Source organism: Stigmatopora argus, chromosome 20 (genome assembly GCF_051989625.1).
Source record: "Stigmatopora argus isolate UIUO_Sarg chromosome 20, RoL_Sarg_1.0, whole genome shotgun sequence".
Classification (NCBI taxonomy): Eukaryota; Metazoa; Chordata; class Actinopteri; order Syngnathiformes; family Syngnathidae; genus Stigmatopora; species Stigmatopora argus.
In genome coordinates this window covers 3,707,621-3,727,847 of record NC_135406.1, presented here as the reverse complement: position 1 = coordinate 3,727,847, position 20,227 = coordinate 3,707,621, and the positions used below count along the sequence as shown (strand labels likewise).

Here is a 20,227-nt window from a genome sequence, read left to right as displayed (position 1 = left end):
ACGTCTTATTTTGAAAATTTCACACAATAAACCGACCAAAAAACTCGGGAAAAAAAACACTAAATGCCCAATTTAAACTAAATTTGGCCATCCAGCTAAAATCACTTTTTAATGGAATGCAGATGTCTCATTTTTACTCTGTGGCCCAAAACATTTTCAAAATAAAAAAATGAAAAAGCGCTTATATATTCATTGTAAAAACAATATATTATTTCATGTACTCTGTATGGGAAAGCAATGTTTTTCAAGGCGTCACGCGCTGCGTTGATTTAATTTCCTGCGCCAAACCTGACACCTAGTGGTCATGAGTGAGCATTACAGTCTAAAATGTCAAGCTCAGCAACTGTGAAGAGCGAAACAGGAAGTGAAGAATGGCATCCGTGTTCGGCGGTGTAGAAGGGTAAGAATTTAGGACGAGAACACGTCCAAATCCTATATTAGTGTTTTAAAAAATGTTAATTATTGACGTGTAGTACCGATTCTGTCCTCAAGACCGTTATTTATCCTCTACTTTTTTGCTATTTTGTCACATTTTTGGACGGTGGATTTCAAATGTAAAGTAAACGTCTTTTGGGGGTCTTTTGTTTAGTGGGGGGACCCAATCCCAAGCTGTGTTAGTGTCAGAAGATGGAAGAATCCTTGCAATAACGGACGGCCCATCCACCAACCACTGGGTAATCTTGAATAATCCTATTAAATATGCAATGTTATTGTTTTATTCAATATTTTTATGTGCTTGTAAAGTTGGTGGGAGTTGACAAATGCATCCAAACCATCAATGAAATGGTCCAAAAAGCCAAAATAAGAGCAGGACTGAATCCAGACACTCCACTACGCTCACTGGTATGTCAACATTTTTAAAAAACATGATAAATAAATACAATTCGATGTCATAACTAATATGTTTGTGTGCGCAGGGGATGTCTTTAAGTGGGGGAGAGCAGAAAGACGCTATTAACAAACTGATCGCTCGCATGAAAGAGCATTTTCCCAACCTTAGTCAACATTATTTTATCACCACGGATGCTATCGGCGCCATGGCGACGGCGAGCGATCGCGGTGAGTAAACATTCAAAGTCTCTTTCTCAAACCGTCTCGCCTTTTTAGTTGAGCTTTTATATTCTTGCCGGATTGATTGCCTGGAGTGCAAAGGTTACCTTCTTTCAGTGGCGGTCCATGCATTTTCTCGTAGCGCCTTCAACGAATCAATCCAACCCTCAAAAACTATTTTATGGCTATAAAACCTCTACTGCAGCTACAGCTGCGACACATAAAAAATAATCAATAAATCAATGCACAAAAATGGGGTAAAATCCACTTCCTAGCAGCATTTAGTGATTAAATACAAACACTGGAGCTTTTCAGATATCAGAACTTGGCCCACAATTGAAATATTAATTAGGAATATAGCCATATTTTACTCACCAAAAATCCTTTTTAACTGCACACAATATCCATTTCTGGCATTGTCCGTCTTGAAAATGGCTTTAAATCAACACAACAATATATTTGCTTGTGCAGCTAGCTCCAGATACAGTTTGGTAGCTCTGGCTAATGACTAGCCTCATAGTTGGTGAAAGCGATGACGTCCGCGACAATACATACATTGTGGTGTTGCCAACTCGAAATCTGATTGGTTAAAGCAACAGTCTTATCGACGCTTGTTTAATGCAGCAGAGCCTGCAGAACTGATTGTGAAGGCCTTGAGGCAGATTTCTGACCCTGGCAACAAATAATGGCTGAAATGTGATTGGTTAAATAATTGAATATGAAAACACACATCTGGAAGCAGTGCAAACAGGGGGGAAAGCAATGAAAGGAAGCTAACAAACAATTTGGAATTATTTCATAAGTATTGATGGACAAAATATAATATATGATTCAGATATTTCTTAGGCCAGCAGAGAAGGCCCTGCCGGCCCGCCATTACCTTCTTTCTCAACAGGAGGCGTGGTCTTAATATCGGGGACTGGCTCCAACTGCAAATTGGTTCATCCTGATGGCTCCCAGATTGGCTGCGGGGGGTGGGGTCACATGATGGGGGACGAAGGATCAGGTGAGAAGGTCACCCCGAATGTAAATGGGAAAATACTGTTAAATATGCAGATATCGGTATCATGTAGCTCCTCCTCCGCAGCAAGATTTTCCCTCATTAAATAAATCTGTCGAGACCTTTTAAAAAAAAAATATATATATATATATATATATAAAATCATATCTCTCAAGCATCTGCTATCTACCCAGTGATTGGCTATTATTCCCAGCTTTCTGGATCTCTCACCTGGCCGTTAAGACGGTATTCGATGCCCGAGACAAGCTGGCCACGCCTCCTCATGATGTTCAACACGTGAAAAAAGCCATGGAGGAGTATTTTGCGGTGAGATTTCAATAAACCATCCCAGCATCTGTTTTTTTGCCCCTAAAAAAAACGGAAAATGATTACCTGTAGGTGTCGGATCTCATGGGGATGCTGCCGCACCTCTACAGAAACTTCCAGAAGTCCCACTTTGCCGGGTTCTGTAAAAAGCTGGCCGAAGGTAAAAGAATTGGGGGAAAATATTCGCTAAGAAATGTAGCGCAATTTTGACGCGCAGATTCCAGTACTTGGACGTTTGGTCGAGCGGACGTTTGGTCGAGCGGACGTTTGGTCGAGCGGACGTTTGGTCGAGCGGACGTTTGGTCGAGCGGACGTTTGGTCGCCGGGTTCGCTCGCTGTCAAATTATGACAGAGTTTACTGTTGATAGTTTGATATTAGATATTTAGATATTAAACTCACTCTCTCTCATAAAAATTTTAGAGCTGGTTTTAACAGTAACAACCCGGCGACCAAACGTCCGTTCGACCAAGCGGCCGTTCGACCAAACGTCCGTTCGACCAAACGTCCGTTCAACCAAACGTCCGGTCACGGCGAATTTCAAATCCAGGCGCAGAGGCCGGCGATGCACTCTGTCGTTACCTGTTCACTCAAGCTGGACGAGTCCTCGCCAAACACGTGCAAGCCGTCCTGCCCGGGGCGCAAGAGGTAACGTACACACCCATGACACATAACAATATCCTTCATCAAGGACTCGCATTTGACCATTTTTAGCCTCTTCTGAGCGGCGAGCTCGGCCTGCCCATCCTGTGCGTGGGTTCCGTGTGGAAGAGCTGGGAGCTTCTAAAACCAGGTCCGTCCATTTGTCTTTTTTCACGCCATCGTGAGTAATTTTCCACGCGTTTCTTCAGGCTTCACGGAGGTCCTGGATGAGGCGGCGAAGTGGGATGACCTCAAGGGACGGTTCTCCGGCTACAGCCTGCTGTGCTTAAAGCAGTCCTCGGCGCTAGGGGGCGCCAGTCTCGGCGCTCGGAGTTTAGACACCCACATAAAAATGGACTACGCGGACAATGTCGACGTCTTCTATCGCCACTCGTGGAACGGCGAGTCGTGAGAGTCCTACGGGAAAAAATGGACATGTCCAATCATTTAATTTGTCGGGCAATTCCAAAAAAATGTGTACTGATTAAACTCTATGGAAAGAAAACACCATGGCCAAAAGTCTTTTAGCATCTTTATTTGTTATTTTAATTGAAATCCATACTCTGTGTGTCTTTGGACCTCTTTTTAACGGCTCCTGTCAACTAACTCCAAACAAAAAAAAAAAAAAAAAAAAAACGGCACGTTATGATTTGGTGTCTCGCGATCCACCTGGCGATCGTTCCAATCAGCTCCGCCGCATGAGGAAGTTCTTCTTTAAAAATCGGGAGCCGGGACTGATACTATCAAAGTGAAATGTTTCTACCGCTTAAGTCACATTTATGCAGAGGACAACGACCAAAAAAAATCTGAGCTTGAGAACATGAGTTTTCCTATTCGACCTTTTCCTATGATTTGCAATGTAAACGGCTTGAGAGAATAACTTCCTCATATAAAACGAACCCAACCCTAGGCCACGCCCCCCCGGAGCTTTTTAACGAACCCAACCCTAGGCCACGCCCCCCCAAGCTTTTTAAACCCAAGGCGGCGTGACGAACAACCCCAACACGCGAAACGTCGCCGTCCTCCGAATTGAATGAGGATTTAAAAACGCAAACTGTAGGAGAGAAGCTATTTCGAAACCTGATGCGATTCTGGACACGCGGCGGGATTTCGAACCCGCCACCGCGGACGTGCTCGACCTCCCGTCGTTTTGCACGCCCGCGACGTCGCGGGCGTGAACGGATCGGCCCGCGTTTGGCCCGACGGAGCAGCGGGACGCCCACCGAGTCCCCCGGAAGTACAAGTACAAGTCACCTGACTGGCATGAAAACCTACCATCACATGACCTTTGACCCCCCCTTATTTTTAATAACACAACGTCACGTCAATTCGACATTATCCTCTTTTTTTTTAACACTTATTTTTCAAGTTGAGTGTGCCATCACTCTATGATAGCTGCCTCAATTCTCAGGAGACATCGGTGGGGGTCCGCGTGCTTTGTTGAAGCCTGTGTAGTATTCACAAGTGCAACGAACGCACTAGCGCCCACTTCAGGGCTGGACATGTTACAACCCCAACCCCCTTTTACAAGAAACAAAACAGGAAATAAAAAGGGAAGAAAGAGGAAGAAAAAAAATAACAAACAAATTGGAAAAAGTCATCCCCCCACCCCCCGACTGGTCCTCCCCACACAGTGGTTCTTCAAGTGTGTGTGTGTGTGTGTAAGTGTGTGTGAGAATCAGTGTGCTCACTCATGGCCGCCAGAGTCTCTGAGAATATGTGAGGACTGTGTGTGTGTGTGTGTTTTTGTGTGTGTTTGTGTGTGTGTGAAGGTTCCACGGGGGTGAGGGGGACTCCTAGTATTTCTTCCCCGGGACAAACTCCTTCGCCTCGGGATTCAAAATGCTCTTCCTCTGCAAAAAAAAAAAAAAAAAGAATAATATTAATAATAATGACAATGAAGATGGCGGCGTTGGTCTCGTCATGGTGGTCCTTCTCACCGCCACTTCTTCCAGATTATTGTGGTGTTCGTTGACAGACAAGCCGTTGAGCTGCTGCTGGAGTTGATCCACGCCCTGGTTGTTGAGATCACGCGACGGGATGAACCAGTGCTGGTCTTCTTCTTCCAGCATTTCCTGGAAGCAGCGGTCCAAGAATTCTTGCTCCAGGAGCTCCTCTTCCACCTGCAGGGGGGGGAAAAAAAAGGGGGCGGATAATGGTAGCTTGTGGCGCATCCTGAATGACAACAAACCTGTCTGTTGTACTCCTCCTCGTTCTCCATCCACATGTATTCGGCAAACGGGTTGGCGTCGTTGTTGTCGCCCGCGTGCCCGTTGGCTACCGGTTCCTTGCCTTCCTTCCCTGGGGCGCCTCCTCCCGGTGTCTTGGCCACCTCGGGACCGCTCATCTCGGCCGGCTCTGCAAAAAAAGACGTTTTTGAGATTTGGGGGGGGGGGATTTTGCTTCTCGGTCGCTTAGTAGAACGAATGGCGACATAAAAATTCTATTCCCATCCCAAAAAAATGTCACTACTTAAACATTCGTACGTTTAAGGTAGCACCAAAGCCCGTGTGCGGTCGATTGGTCGCGGGTCTTTTGGTCGCCCGGACCGCGACAACGGGCGACCAAAAGACCGACGGCGTCTTTTTGGTCGCCAGTCTTTTTGGTCGCCAGTCTTTTTGGTCGCCAGTCTTTTTGGTCGCCAGTCTTTTTGGTCGCCAGTCTTTTTGGTCGCCAGTCTTTTTGGTCGCCAGTCTTTTTGGTCGCCAGTCTTTTTGGTCGCCAGTCTTTTTGGTCGCCAGTCTTTTTGGTCGCCAGTCTTTTTGGTCGCCAGTCTTTTTGGTCGCCAGTCTTTTTGGTCGCCAGTCTTTTTGGTCGCCAGTCTTTTTGGTCGCCAGACTTTTTGGTCGCCAGACTTTTTGGTCGCCAGACTTTTTGGTCGCCAGACTTTTTGGTTCGCCAGACTTTTTGGTCGCCAGACTTTTTGGTCGCCAGTCTTTTTGGTCGCCAGACTTTTTGGTCGCCAGACTTTTTGGTCGCCAGTCTTTTTGGTCGCCAGTCTTTTTGGTCGCCAGTCTTTTTGGTCGCCAGTCTTTTTGGTCGCCAGTCTTTTTGGTCGCCAGTCTTTTTGGTCGCCAGTCTTTTTGGTCGCCAGTCTTTTTGGTTCGCCAGTCTTTTTGGTTCGCCAGTCTTTTTGGTCGCCAGTCTTTTTGGTCGCCAGTCTTTTTGGTCGCCAGTCTTTTTGGTCGCCCGTTGTTGCGGTCGGGGCGACCAAAAGACCGGCGACCAATCGACCGCACACGCAAAAGAGGACGTGGGGCTCTGTCAAAAAAATTTTGGGGGGTGATTATTTTGCTTCTCGGCCGCTTAGTAGAACGTTCCCGGAGAAAAAAATATCACAAAAATTATATTCCATCCCCCAAAAAATGTCACTACTTAAACATTCATACATTTAAGGTGGCACCAAATCCAGAGCCATTAACAGCTATAAACATCTAATCCATTTTGAAATAGGAGCACTGACAGGGACGATCCAAGCCCCAAAATAAAACGGATTGGACGTATATAGCCGTCAATGGCAACAAGTGAGTTTTTTTTCCCTTTTCTTTTTAATCTGACGTGTTTCGCAACAGGCCGCGGTTGGCTAGTCCCAGCAAAAAAACAGACGCCTTGGCCTCGAGTAGCATCCAAGGCTTCATAACAGGTTATGTAACGGGTGCCGTCGTGGCTTTCAGACTACTGTAGCATCTGCTGACCGGCTAAAGCAGGTGCCCGCCTGGGCCTACCTGCCAAGTTCCTCTGGGGATTGCACCGTCTTCTTTTCTTAGCCCCCACCACCACCACTAAGACACTAATAGGCGATCTGCGAATACTCGTGCGTCGTTGACGAACGGGCCACCTTTCCAGAAGAAGAAGAAGGGGAAAAAAAACCTGAATGCTAGCTATCACGCGGCGGGTCCCTAAACGCAACACCGAGGCACCTCCAAACGATCCAAGGGCAAAGGCGATCGCCGTGTGCGCCGAACAAAAGGCGAGCGATCGGGTCGGCTCGGCGTTAGCGCGATGCTAACAGCATGGCAGCATCGCCAGTAGGAGAGAGTCAACAACAACAAGGCGGCGTTTACGGGCTTGCCTGCAACGCGCGGACAAAGGCGAAACGACGCGGCCTCGACGTTTTGGGGACCTTCCGGTTACCTGGCATGGCGCTTTTCAAGTCCGATTCCAAGCGGGACGTGACACAAACGTCGGATTTGTCGCTGAGCGTCGCGGATTGCGTCCGTCGGGATTTGCGATGGTGCGCCAGTCGGCTAAATCTCGTTAGCCGCCTTGCTACGTGAAAGATCGGGGAGGGTCACGTGATGTGCGTGCGTGTGCGCGCGCACGTCTGCGCGGTTGACGTGTTTGATTTGCATCCTGTCCATGTTCACTTCCGTCAATAATATACTCATCATGCAAAATCATTTGTTTATAATCCATTTGACATACTTTACACATAAAAACAGGAAAACGAGCACACAAGACTGTATTTTGCCAAACTACTACATATTTGACAGAAACATTTTCAATCAAGGAAAATGAGTAGGAGTACCCCAAAACCAACCAAATCTACAGAAATGAATGCACCCCCCCCTTTTAAAACGCCAAAAATGATATCCGCTATTCATGTCAAGGGGTCCTCGTGGTTGAGAAGCCAAAATTCCGAGGTGTTATGAACGTGCCATTACTCACAGCAAAAACAAATGCCTGCGTGGCTTCGTAAAACCTCTTGCATCATTAAAAAGACATGAATCGCATTCGATTTTACTTTTGAAATGGAGTTTGATGACGAAATAAAATGCTATTTTGAGATATTAATGGGACAAGAGCTCTGCCACATGTTGACTGCTTACAATTGTCCTCGTAAGGTTTTTCGTGCAGGCGCAGAAAGGAACTGACTAAGTCACTGAGTTTTCACAAGTAGACAAAACGGACTCACCGAACGGAGGGGTGAATCCAAAATAGCAAACGGCTGTCGTTGGCCGCGGATAGCACGCTTGTGTTGTGGTTTTCAAGCAAACACGTGGCTTCGTTGACAGTTTCTTGGCGTTATAACAAGAGAAAGCCACTGCAGTGTTCAGGGTTTGAAGAGCCTTGTACCGTGTCGCGTTTGTGCAATGAAAAGCCCCGTCCCATTGGTCGAAATCAACGTCAATCGACTTTAAGCCTCAATATGATTGGTCAATTTGAGCGCAAGTCCCACCCTCGTGTCCCCGTTCACGCAAGTAAACAAAATATACCCTTGCGCTTGTTGTGCTTATTTTTAATCATCGCCATTCATTTAGAACTTAAAAATTCAAAGCATAAATGAATTGAAAGTTGCATATTAATCCATCAGTGATTAAAAAAGTATTCCAAACAAAGTAAAGTTTATTAATATAATAATAATTGAAAAAAATAATTAAAAAAGAAGGTAGACAACCTTAAATAAGTATGGCATGTTTTTATTTTGTCCTGGGAATTGCATTTATTTGCCCAACTCAAAAGACATCTGCATTTCATTTCCTTTAAAATGCAGTACCGAAAAACTCCACTAAACGGCGCTTGTCATACATAAATATGGTAAAATTGCTTTATGAGTCACACTACCACCCTAACATATTTTTTTCTTGACGTATTGACATGAACTTTTACTCGTTAGAAAAAGCTAATAACACTATTTACCAGTGGCGGTCCATGCATTTTCTCGTAGTGCCTTCAACGAATCAATCCAACCCTCGAAAACTATTTTATGGCTATAAAACCTCTACTGCACCTACAGCTGCGTCACATAAAACATAATCGATAAATCAATGCACAAAAATGGGGTACAATCCACTTCCTAGTAGCATTTAATGATTAAATACAAATACTGGAGCTTTTCAGACATTACGACCGGGCCAGGGGGGTGATTTTCCCGGGAAAAGACAGCGATGGACGTCAATGGCGAAACGGCAAAATTGCACTAAAATGGGGTCAAATCCACTTCCTAGCAGCATTTAGTGAATAAATACAAACACTGGAGCTTTTCAGATTTCAGAACTTGGCCCACAATTGAAATACTATATAGCCATATTTTACTCACCAAAAATCCTTTTTAAACTGTACACAATATCCATCCTCCTTTCTTTCTTCCTTCTTTTCTATCGCCATCGAAGCTAATGCTGAAAGTCGAGCCTGTCCTGTCGTATTTCTGGCATAGTCCGCCTTGAAAATGGCTTTAAATCAACACAACAATATATTTGCGTGTGCATTTCGCTCCAAATACAGTTTGGTAGCTCTGGCTAATCACTAGCCAATCATAGTTGGTGAAAGCGATGACGTATCCCTACGCCCGTGACAATACATAGTGGTGTTGCCAACTCGAAATCTGTTTGGTTAAAGCAACAGTCTTATCGGCGCTTGTTTAATGCAGCAGAGCCCGCAGAACTGATTGTGAAGGCCTTGAGGCAGATTTCTGACCGTGGCAACAAATAATGGCTGAAATGTGATTGGTTAAATGCTTCAATATGAAAACACACATCTGGAAGCAGTGCAACCAGGGGGAAAAGCAGTGAAAAGAAACTAACAGACAATTTGGAATTATTTAATAAGTATTGATGGACAAAATATAATATAATAATAATAATAATAATAATAATAATAATAATCGGACATAGGCCATGTCGTCATTACCACAACACAAAAAAAAAGCCTACTTGTCATCACACGCAGAAACTGCGTGTGACGAAATTGATGGTGCTTCTCCATAAGCTACGTTTAGTCGGCAAAAGACCTAAATAAGTGTAAGTTACGGACTTGTAATTTGTCATTCCGCTGTTGTGGATACAGGTCGCTTACCTCGCGATTACATACAGGTCGCTTACCTCTCGATTACCGCACACTGTCTGCCACTTACCTTCCTTCAAGTCAGCTAGGAGGCGGCAGATCACCAACCAAACATCTATTCATATGCCGCAGAAGGGAATGTGTGTATGTTAGCGCGAGTTTAGATGTCTGATGGATGTGGGGAAAAAGCTATCCTTAAGCCTAGTTGTCCGAGCTTTGTGGGACCTATAGCGTCTGCCAGAGGGCAGCAGCTGGAACAGGTTGTAAATATATGATTTAGATATTTCTTAGGCCAGCAGAGAAGGCCCTGACGGCTCGCCACTGCATTTGTATGTATATGTAATTAGCTCCACTGTACTCAAAAAGCTATAGCAATGATGTAGTGAAAAAAGGTGACCATTGAACAGTAATATTAGTGCAACAACATGTATTAGACATTTGTAGTAGAAAATGAGAAAGGTCAAAAGTTAATTTCCGGGTATTTCGAAGGGTGTGCCTCGGTTTGCTCCGGACTTCCAAAGATAACGTGGAATTCATGAGAAGATTTCTGTACATGGCTCCCTTCCTGTCACCTGATGCCCTCCCTTCCTATGTTTGACTTCCTGTGTCCACCTCCAAGGCGTCCTCGAGAGTTCTTGGGCTGTTTGGCATCTGTTTTCTGTTTTTGCGTCTAAGACGCAGCAAATGCACGAGTCAAATACCCTCACAAAGCCAGGGAAGAACGAGCGACATTAGCAACATGATGTTGGGGTCCATTTGGGGGGCTTTTCTTGGGATTTGGGGCAGCAAGACGATACGTGCCAGGTAATGGGTTCCAGATTTCCAAAAATTGAATTACTCGGGTGTGTGTGTGGCATCATACACATTGGAGCACCCCTAAAAAAATGGAGGTAAATCCCCTCCCCTGTGCTGTCATAGTAACTCCCTTTTTTTGTTACATGAGTGGGCTTCACTACTTTTCTCTGGTTCTTCAGCACAGAGCGGCGAGAAGAGAGCACTGAATACCCGCGTTTGGAAAAAAAGGGGGGCTTTTGTTCGAGGGAAACTGTCCGAGAATTTGCAGTTTGAAGAAAAGCATCTTCTTTGTAACAAGTTTTGTTGCCGTGGCGCTTAAAGGGTGAGTTGGCTTTTAAAATGGGAGCTTTTTCTGGTTAAGGCTCGGTAAAATCTTGCGTTTTGTCACATTTTAATAACATAAGTTAATCCGTCAACGGGAATCCAACTGTTCACGTTACATTTTTTTTCCACAGGTAAACATTGTCCAGCTTGTCTGTGAATTTCGATAAACCGATGACTCGCAATTCCCTGTAGATGGCAGTGTTGCATCACCTCGAGTGGACATTTACGGGACATTTCGGCTTTAAAAATCTTGAAAAATAAATGTCCACCTTTCATATTTTCTCCGACATATTCATTAATCAAAGGTTATTTCAATGGCAGCATTGTTATGACGTGATATGTTAGTTTTTTTTGTGAGATAAGTAATTTTTTGGTTCATTTTACACTCATACTTACCGTATTTTCACGACTATAAGGCGCACTTAAAAGTCTTAAAATTTCTCCAATATAATCCAGTGTGCTTTATATATGGAAAAAAATTAAAATGTCATTCATTGAGGGTGCGCCTTATAATGCAGTGCGCCTTATAGTCGTGAAAATACGATACTCCGAAATGGTGTGTTTTATTATCCATAACTCGACATAATCATATATTTTGGTTCTGACAGGTAGCTGCTCTTTCAAAGATGGCTGCCATGGAGCAGCCGGAGCCCAGCACTCCTCCATTTTCATGTGAGACGCATTTTTACAGAAATTTGGTATCTTTATGTTTATATTTGAAGATGTTAACACATGTCAACCTCTCCTTGAACTCCTCCCACTTTTTTTAATCGCTTACATTCCACTCATTTCTTCTTATTTAATCCCAGTCAAGAGTGTTTACAGTAATGTTTTCATTCCGTTCTTTGTAGGTGATCATTTGTCCGTGGCTGTTTCGAGAAACGACTGCGCCATCGCTCCTCTCACGCCATCAACCTCGCCGGTAAAGACACACTTTTTCGGAAGGGCAATTTTTTTTATTGGATCAGAAACCAATAACAAAGAAAATAGTAAAATGCAGAACAACATGCTAATTATGCATCTGTTAACATTGATTTTTCAGATAAAAGAAAAAAGTACGCCTTATAGTCCGTATAATGCATTTATCGGAATGAGCGTTAATTGATGTTTTTTTCTGTTTTCGCCTCTAGAGGGCGGAAGTCAGACCACGGGTGACCTGTCCATTCTCAGTGGTTGTCGCGATTGACTTCGGGACGACGTCTAGCGGCTACGCTTTTAGCTTCACTGAAGACTCTGAAGCCATCCACATGATGAAGTCCGTGAGGAACCTCCTACTTATGGATCCATCTCCTATATCCTGATCCCTCTCTTGCACCCAGGCGCTGGGAGGGCGGGGACCCCGGTGTGGCCAATCAGAAGAGCCCCACCTGTCTGCTGCTGACTCCCGACTTGCGCTTTCACAGTTTCGGTTTCGCCGCTCGGGACTTTTACCACGACCTTGATCCGGATGAGGCCCGGCACTGGCTCTACTTTGATAAATTTAAAATGAAAATCCATAGTACTTGCGTAAGCCTTCTTTAAACAACAATTTTTAAGGGGGATTCCTCCAATAAAAACTCCAGCACCCTCTTTTCCGAACATAGGATCTCACCATGGAGACGGAGTTGGAGGCGGTTAACGGTCGTAAGGCGACCGCTATTGAGGTCTTTGCTCATGCCCTGCGGTTCTTCAGGGAACAGGCCCTGAAGGTAGACCACCAAAGACTACCAAAACCATGCAACATTTGCAACCAAAACCACGTCAACTTCATTTTTTTAGGAGGTGAAGGAGCAGACCTCCTCCATGCTGGAGGGTGACGAAATCCGATGGGTGATCACCGTTCCCGCCGTGTGGCGACAACCCGCCAAACAGTTTATGAGAGAAGCCGCCTACTTGGTGAGTAAATATTGCGTCTACAGCATTATCCGGACTATAAGTCGCACTTTTTTCATAGTTTGGCCGGCCCTGCGACTCATACTCAAGTGTAACTTATGTTTTTTTTTTTTACAATCTGACCACTGAAAGCTTGTTTTTAGGCTATAGTTATCCAACAAAAATTGGCCTTAATTTGCCTAGTGCGACCGTGTGCGGTCGATTGGTCGCCGGTCTTTTGGTCGATGTCTTTTGGTCGCCGGTCTTTTGTTCGCCCGGACCGCGACAACGGGCGACCAAAAGACCGACGGCCAAAACAAGGTAAAACAACACGGTCTACGCATCAATAAAAGCCAACAATGGCCATGAGCAGTTTCACTGAGCCGAGATATGAGTGTATGGGTTTGTATGTACATGCGTTGTCCCTTTAAGAATCTACGTCAGTCAGGGTCTTAAAAAGTTCTCCAACAAAAAACAATAAAAGTCCGGGAAATTTGGAGCTTTTCTCTAGCCTAATAATTACTAAAGCATTAAGTATGACTAAATAGTCATTCACAGTTTGTATTTAGGGAATTTGAGCAACGATTTCAATGGTAATTATCAATAACCTTCCATGTACCAGTGCGACTTATAGTCCGAGAAATACGGTACATCTACTTTGTAAACAATCTCACGTGGACGCACGCTCGGAACGTTTTTTCGGGTGTGTTCACGCGGGCTTCCTGCTGGCCATGATGTCATCAGCGGGGAACAATGAGTCTGACCGGCATACAAACACGGGAAGTTATGAGCTGACACCACCCAGATTTAACCCACACACACACGCCTACAGTATGTACAGTATATAGCCAACTTTCAACCTAAATATAATTGACGTCGCCCAGTTTTTTTTACCTTGTGCGTGAATGGATTTTACCCAGCATGCTCTCTGGTTGACCTACCGTCTATTCTGAAATTCCAACCGGCTCCCTAACCACTTCTTCGGGTCTTTCCCAGGCCGGTCTGGCGTCCGCCGACTGTCCCGATCAACTCCTCATCGCTCTGGAACCCGAGGCGGCCTCCATTTACTGTCGGAAGCTCCGCCTCCACCAGGTGATGGAGCTGAGCTTGCAGCCAATGGCGAACGGCGTGGATGCAAACGGATTGCGACCTTTTGACTCCGGCTTCCGACAAGGTGCTTGGTGGAAAAACGGGCTCAAGGAGAGTCTAACCCGCATTTCCCCCTCTCCCCAACCCGACTAACAAATCACTGAGCGACCGTTCCCTAAACACAGGATATTTTAATTGGAACAAGGTGTAGCCCAACTATGACCTCACCCACTCCTGGCTTGTAATTTGGACTCATTTTTCCCCCATTCCCATCTCTCAGTTCGTCTGTGACATTTTTGCACGAATCAAAATTAGTGCTGGGCAATAGTTCTAGATTTGAACTGATTTGATTTGATGAATTACAATCGGGCGGCTCAGTGTGCCAGTGGTTATCGCGTCTTCCTCACAGTTCGAGCGTTCAATCCCCGGTTCGGACCTTCCTGTATGGCGTTTGCATGCTTGCGTGGGTTTTCTCCGGGTACTCCGGTTTCTTGCCACCTCCCTAAAACATGCCTGGTAGGCCATAAGGGTTGTTCATCCCCTGTGTGCCTTGCGATTGGCTGGCTACCAATCCAGGGTGTCCCCCCTTTTCCCCGTTGTTGGTTGGGAAAGACTCCAGCACCCCCTGCGACCCTTGTGAAGATAAATGAATGATTACAATCACCCGCATTCCATCAAAAAAAATCATGAATTCAAAATTAGCATTTAGCACACTTTTATTCATGCATACATCCCACTCCCCTTTCCCCGCTCCAGCACCCCCTGCGACCCTTGTGAGGATAAATGAATGATTACAATCACCCGCATTCCAACCAAAAAAATCATGAATTCAAAATTAGCATTTAGCACACTTTCATTCATGCATACCCCCCACCCCCCTTTCCCCATTGTTGGCTAGGAAAGATTCCAGCACCCCCTGCGACCCTTGTGAGGATAAACAAATGATTACAATCATTCGCATTCCCCCAAAAAATCATGATTTCAAAATTAGCATTTAGCACACTTTCATTCATGCATACATTTCCCTCCTGTTTATCCACACGGGGGTTGCAGGGGGGGTGCCGGAGCCTATCCCAGAATGAAAGACACAGCTGTTGAGTCACATGTGCTTAGTTATTTTTGCTTTTCTTCACTGAGGGGTCTTCTGGGGGGAGTTTAAAAAAAACATGCAATTCATCAAAGTCCGAGTGGATGTTTATTTTGGGAAAAACCCACGTCGCCCTCTGACTTTAGTCCCCCAAGTATGAAAGCAAACATATTTAAAATGTGTTATCTTTCACCGTGGCGCAGCCAGGGAGCAGTTGAGGAGATCCAGACACAGCAGGACCTTCATCGTGGAGAGCGGAACTGGAGAACTTTGGTCCGAGCTGCAGACCGGTAAGGCTGACATGTTTCACCCCGATTCCTAAAGTTCAAAAACTGATGACTACATTTTTACATAGGTGACAAGTACATTGTAGCAGACTGCGGAGGGGGGACGGTGGACCTGACGGTCCATCAAATCGAGCAGCCGCAGGGGACGCTGAAAGAACTCTACAAGGCCTCAGGTGGGATTTTCTTAGGCGGAATGGGTCACTTGCGTATTTTATTGGACATTTTTGGACATGTCAACAAACTGGATTTCAGGTGGCCCGCATGGTTCGGTTGGCGTGGACCTGGCCTTTGAGTCCATGCTGAGCCAGATCTTTGGCGAGGACTTCATCCAGAGCTTCAAAGCCAAGCGGCCCGCCGCCTGGGTGGACCTCACCATCGCGTTCGAGGCCAGGAAGCGGACGGCGGCGCCGGGCAGGGCCAACGCCCTCAACATCTCCTTGCCCTTCTCGTTCATCGACTACTACAAAAGACACAGGGGGCAAAGCGTGGAAGCTGCGTTGAGGAGAAGCAAGTCAGTTCCGAGTTCGAGTGCAAAGATCGAATTAAAACGAGTAGAGTTTTTGTTGCGTTCAAAAGACGAGTAGGACTGTCAAGTTGTGGTACCTCTACTTAAGAAATGAATTGGTTCCAGAAAATTACAGAGGAGACAAATATGGAGATTGTCAAGCAGGACACATCTGTAGCGTGTACATTTCAAAATAAAAGAACTGATTCAAGAAATATATTTACATTTGGGGGATTTGGTAACTGGATAATTTCGTATGTAGAGGTACCGCTACGTTTACCAGGTGCCATGTTCGTGTTTCAGTTCCATCAAGCTAACTGTTATCGTGTTTGCTAGCATGAACATCGTCAAGTGGTCGTCGCAGGGCATGTTGAGACTTACCCAGGAGGCCATGAACGAGCTCTTCCAGCCCACGGTGGGGAATATTGTGCGGCATATCGGTGAGGAGAATGAGGAAAATGGGGAATGTTTGGCTTCAGCCACAAGAAAAACGCAGCAAATTTACACGTTTTTTTGTCTTTTTGTGCGACGTCAAAGAGGAGCTGATGTCAAAAAGCGAAGTATGCGGCGTGCGTTTCCTTTTTCTGGTGGGAGGATTTGCCGAGTCGCCCGTCCTGCAAAAAGCCATCCAAAAAGCGGTGGGACGCACCTGCCGCATCATCATCCCGCACGACGTTGGGCTCACCATCCTGAAGGGGGCAGTGCTGTTCGGACTGGACCCCACTGTGGTGAGGCCTGTGATTACCGTAATTGTACATATATACACACGCAACAATTTTTCAAACGGGTCATCTGCAGGTCCGAGTCCGCCGATGCCCGCTGACGTACGGCGTGGGGGTCTTGAACCGCTTCGTGGAGGGGCGGCACCCGCGGGAGAAGCTCCTGATCAAGGACGAGCGGCAGTGGTGCACCGACATCCTGGACCGCTTCGTCTCCGTGGACCAATCGGTGGCACTCGGCGAGGTGGTGCGCCGGAGCTACACGCCGGCTCGCCCGTGCCAGAGGAAGATCATCATCAACATCTACTGCAGCGCCACGGACGACGTCACGTACATCTCCGACGCGGGGGTCCGAAAATGCGGGACGGTGACCTTGCGACTGCCGGAGCGTACCGTTTCGGCCGCGGCGGGGGCGCCGGGTAGGAGGGAGATCCGGGCCAGCATGCAGTTCGGGGATACGGAAATCAAAGTGACGGCCTTGGACGTCGTGTCCAAGCGCTCCGTCGGGGCCTCCATTGACTTCCTGTCTAACTGAGAAGATCCGAATGAAATGATGGCGAGCAACTCGTCAATTTCAGCTGTGCATTTATTGAAAACTAACGGGCCAATAAATAGCTGCACACCACGGCGAGGCTTTCAGTGCTTTGTTACAGAACGACTTAGCATCTGGACCGCAAAACTACCAAGTTAAAGTGACGGGGTCTCAGTGGGCATGGGGTCTTCCACGGCCTCGTCCCCGGGCGCCGCCCGGCGGTCCGTCCATCGAGCTCCGCGGGTTCTTGATGGTCTCGTCGACGGACAGGATGAGACAGGCCGCCTCGGAGGCGGCGGTCAGCGCGTTGATGCGGACGATGGCCGGTTCCCACACGCAGGCGGCGAAGTTATCGGCGATGTCCTCGTTGTTGATGTCCACGCCGTACCACATGCCGCCCTGCCGAAAATGTCAATTTGGGGGTCATTTCTTCTCCACCAGGGGGCGGTGTCATCCACCCAAAAGGGCGCTAACTGCTAACCTCCCCTTACCTGAGCGTGTTTAGCGCGCAGCTTGTTGAGGATATTGGTGGCGTCGAATCCGGCGTTGTCGCACAGCTGCCTGGGGATGATCTCCAGGGCTTTGGCGTAGGCGCCGATCAACAGCTGCTGCTTCCCCGGGATGCTTCTGGAATAATCCCGCAGGTACTTGGACAGCTCCATCTCCACGGATCCTCCCCCCGCGACCACCGAGTCGTTCTGAAAGACAAAAATTGTGAGCCTCCGGCGACCGATTTGCCTCCGTTTGCCTCTCCCCGACCGACCTTGATGGCCCTCCGCACGATCATGATGGCGTCGTGGAGCGAGCGCTCCGCCTCCTCTGTGAATTGCTCCGCCCCGCCTCGTAGGATGATGGTGCACGTGGTGGCCTTGGGGCACCCCGTGAACAAGTTGAACCTCTCCCGGCCAATCTGGACCTCCTCGAAGACCTCGCACTGGCCCAGGACGTCGCCCGTTAGATTCCCCACGGAGGTCTGGATGGAGCCCCCGCAGGCCTGGAGGTCACACGACACCAACGGCCTCGCGTTAGATAAACTGGTACACGGTCGATTGGTCGCCCGGAAGGCAAGTGATAATTACCAATTAAATCGTTGCTCAAATTCCCTAAATACAAACTGCGAATGACTATTTAGTCATACTTAATGCCCTAGTCATTATTAGGCTAAAGAAAAGCTCCGAATTTCCCGGACTTTTATTGTTTTTTGTTGAACTTTTTAAGACCCTGACTGACGTCGCTTCTTAAAGGGACAACGCATGTACATACAAACTCATACACTCACATGTCGGCTCAGTGAAACTGCTCATGGCCATTGTTGGCTTTTATTAATGCGTAGACCGTGTTGTTTTACCTTGTTTTGTCGCCAGTCTTTTGACCGCTGACCAATCGACCGCACACGAGACAAACTCATCCAATTGGCAGAGTGGGAGAAAACACGTTTTAGTGCCTTACCATCATGGTCCTCTTCAGGTCTTCCTCCTGGACCCTCCCGGCGCAGAACAAATCTCGATCCGCAAAATACTGAGTGGCCACGTCGCCGATGGGCAGTTTGGACAGAACCACTTTGGCGCCTGACTTGTAGATCTTATCCAGCTTGTCGTAGAGGATGTTCCACTCCGCGTCCACGATGGCTTGATAGTCCTGCAGATTGGAAGCGAAGGCTTGAGAACCAAAAACAAAAAAAAGGAGCGAAGCGCCGCGTCGGGAATGGCCGTACCTCCACGCACTTGACTCGAACCTCGGCGTTATCCTTCTCGGCTTTGAGCTCCAACTCCACGTTGAGCAAGGCGATCTTTGGATTCCCGTAACGCTTGGGCTGCATCTCGAAGCCGGCGTAGGAGAAGGTCTTCTTGAAGGCCACCCCGGAAATCAACTGGGAATCCTGGAAGACAAGTCCATTTCATCAACTGATGCAATTGCGCACTTCTCTCATCTTCTCCGCGCAGCAGCAATCATATGGAGCGCAGTAAATAAAATCCAAACTTGTTTTTAAAAAAAAAAAATATTTATTTACCCTTCTCCCCATGATGGCGCCGTTTACGCGGCAGCCAGTGGAAGTAGCTCTGTCCACTCATGTTTTTTTTGTTTTACAGCCCTTCTATCAAGCGGTGAAATCGGGTGAGAACTGTCTAAATCTACTGTGTGTGTGGTTGTGTGTGTATCTGCGTGTCTAGTATGTGTGATCGTTTATCTTCAACCTACACAATGGACTATAAATGGAAATTAGCCCTCGGCTACAATCTTACATATGTATGTTCATTAACATGAATATAAATATGTTCATTAATATGTGCTATCCCTTATTAAATAAATCAAAGCAAAATCATGGAAAAATATTGCATCTAAATGGAAACTTGACTATCTTAATTGACACGTTCAGCAGAAAAGTCATTTGAACGAGAATAAGAAGGACAGATGTGTAAAATAAGGTCAAATTGAAGTCGGATTTGTGCATATTCTAATGGAATTTATGCAGATGTTTTATACATAGATATTTTTTCATTCATTTTCTGAACCACTTCATCCACTTCATCACTCGCGGGGGGTGCTGGAGCCTATCCCAGGGCACAAGGAGATGTACAGCCATGCACACTCAGGCAATTTTAGAGTGTCCATATTGCCCAGACAAAAAGGGAGCCCCGTTTTTGGGAAGAGAACCAAGGAAACCCACCTCCAGGCCTCCTCCCTGGATCTTCTTGATTCCGATCATCTTGAGAGACAGCAGCTCGTCCAGTAACATGACGGCGTCCACCACCATCTTGGAAAAGAACTCTTTCTGACCAGCAATCAGCTTGGAGTTGAGCGCAGTGGCGGCACACTTTTCTAACAACTGCCTTTGTTCTCTGAAGACATCGGAAAGAACGGTTGACGCCAACGTGACCGTTTAGTGGAAGAGTAGAACTTTTCATGTCTTTTAAGAAGACAGGAGAGCACTCACTTCTTGTCCTCTTTTTTCACAGGCACGGCAATCTCCTTGATCTTAGCGACAGCCAGACCGGTCGCCGTGCGGAACGCTCGGATGATGGTCTGAGGGTGGAGCCCTTCCTCCACGTATGGCTTCAGCTGCTTCAGGAACTCCGCCGCCAGGAGCGTGACCGACGTGGTGCCGTCTCCGACCTGAGATCAGGTACAATATGGGATTTTTTAATTTTTGGCTTCTTTTCAGGTGGAAATAATTCACGCAGCTTTCAATCGTAAACACCTCAGCATCCTGAGACCGGGCTATGTCCACCAGAGTCTT

At 46.7% G+C, this 20,227-nt stretch overlaps 4 protein-coding genes across 6 annotated transcripts in view; 2 read left to right on the top strand and 2 right to left on the bottom strand.

Annotated features, from left to right (window-relative positions):
• The first annotated feature begins 302 nt into the window (after positions 1-302).
• nagk (N-acetylglucosamine kinase) lies at positions 303-3,525 on the top strand. 2 transcript variants are annotated; one of them, XM_077588267.1, is made up of 10 exons: positions 303-400; positions 590-674; positions 745-843; positions 918-1,059; positions 1,946-2,056; positions 2,265-2,377; positions 2,450-2,537; positions 2,926-3,023; positions 3,090-3,168; positions 3,227-3,525. In XM_077588267.1, the coding sequence occupies exons 1-10, from the start codon at positions 372-374 to the stop codon at positions 3,427-3,429; spliced, it is 1,047 nt and encodes a 348-aa protein (XP_077444393.1). In that variant the 5' UTR covers positions 303-371; the 3' UTR covers positions 3,430-3,525. The 2 variants fall into 2 exon arrangements, with proteins under 2 accessions (XP_077444393.1, XP_077444394.1); XM_077588268.1 differs by lacking the exon at positions 3,090-3,168 and having other exon boundaries at positions 3,227-3,322.
• An 11-nt stretch (positions 3,526-3,536) lies between these two features.
• On the bottom strand, positions 3,537-8,071 carry paip2b (poly(A) binding protein interacting protein 2B). 2 transcript variants are annotated; one of them, XM_077588270.1, is made up of 4 exons: positions 7,933-8,071; positions 5,209-5,375; positions 4,958-5,140; positions 3,537-4,870 (listed from the first exon to the last, which is right to left on the bottom strand). In XM_077588270.1, exons 2-4 carry the CDS (start codon positions 5,362-5,364, stop codon positions 4,814-4,816), a joined length of 396 nt encoding a protein of 131 aa, XP_077444396.1. In that variant the 5' UTR covers positions 5,365-5,375; positions 7,933-8,071; the 3' UTR covers positions 3,537-4,813. The 2 variants fall into 2 exon arrangements, with proteins under 2 accessions (XP_077444396.1, XP_077444395.1); XM_077588269.1 differs by lacking the exon at positions 7,933-8,071 and adding an exon at positions 7,152-7,337.
• A 3,983-nt stretch (positions 8,072-12,054) lies between these two features.
• hspa12b (heat shock protein 12B) lies at positions 12,055-17,082 on the top strand. Its single transcript, XM_077588265.1, has 11 exons — positions 12,055-12,174; positions 12,239-12,425; positions 12,503-12,607; positions 12,678-12,794; positions 13,767-13,944; positions 15,150-15,236; positions 15,302-15,406; positions 15,486-15,744; positions 16,075-16,178; positions 16,276-16,466; positions 16,537-17,082. The coding sequence occupies exons 1-11, from the start codon at positions 12,167-12,169 to the stop codon at positions 16,990-16,992; spliced, it is 1,797 nt and encodes a 598-aa protein (XP_077444391.1). The 5' UTR covers positions 12,055-12,166; the 3' UTR covers positions 16,993-17,082.
• The window catches only part of cct7 (chaperonin containing TCP1, subunit 7 (eta)), a 4,117-nt gene continuing 915 nt past the window's right edge, over positions 17,026-20,227 (bottom strand). The window contains exons 4-11 of the mRNA XM_077588266.1: positions 20,189-20,227; positions 19,925-20,103; positions 19,658-19,829; positions 18,704-18,868; positions 18,439-18,627; positions 17,753-17,983; positions 17,481-17,687; positions 17,026-17,388 (exon numbers count right to left, since the gene is read on the bottom strand). The exon at positions 20,189-20,227 is cut by the window's right edge and continues 68 nt beyond it. Of these exons, the coding sequence (XP_077444392.1) occupies positions 17,161-17,388; positions 17,481-17,687; positions 17,753-17,983; positions 18,439-18,627; positions 18,704-18,868; positions 19,658-19,829; positions 19,925-20,103; positions 20,189-20,227 (1,410 nt within the window). The 3' untranslated portion in view covers positions 17,026-17,160. The remainder of the gene's footprint in view (positions 17,389-17,480; positions 17,688-17,752; positions 17,984-18,438; positions 18,628-18,703; positions 18,869-19,657; positions 19,830-19,924; positions 20,104-20,188) is intronic.

Coding starts and splice junctions, on each gene's coding strand:
- hspa12b (XM_077588265.1), top strand. Junction 15,745..16,074: donor GCTGCGTTGAGGAGAAGCAA/GTCAGTTCCGAG, acceptor CGTGTTTGCTAG/CATGAACATCGTCAAGTGGT. Junction 16,467..16,536: donor TCGGACTGGACCCCACTGTG/GTGAGGCCTGTG, acceptor GGTCATCTGCAG/GTCCGAGTCCGCCGATGCCC.
- paip2b (XM_077588269.1), bottom strand. Junction 5,141..5,208: donor AGGAGGAGTACAACAGACAG/GTTTGTTGTCAT, acceptor CCCCCCCTGCAG/GTGGAAGAGGAGCTCCTGGA. Junction 4,871..4,957: donor ATAATCTGGAAGAAGTGGCG/GTGAGAAGGACC, acceptor TTTTTTTTGCAG/AGGAAGAGCATTTTGAATCC.
- nagk (XM_077588267.1), top strand. CDS start 372: ATGGCATCCGTGTTCGGCGGTGTAGAAGG. Junction 844..917: donor ACACTCCACTACGCTCACTG/GTATGTCAACAT, acceptor TTGTGTGCGCAG/GGGATGTCTTTAAGTGGGGG. Junction 2,538..2,925: donor CTGTAAAAAGCTGGCCGAAG/GTAAAAGAATTG, acceptor TTTCAAATCCAG/GCGCAGAGGCCGGCGATGCA.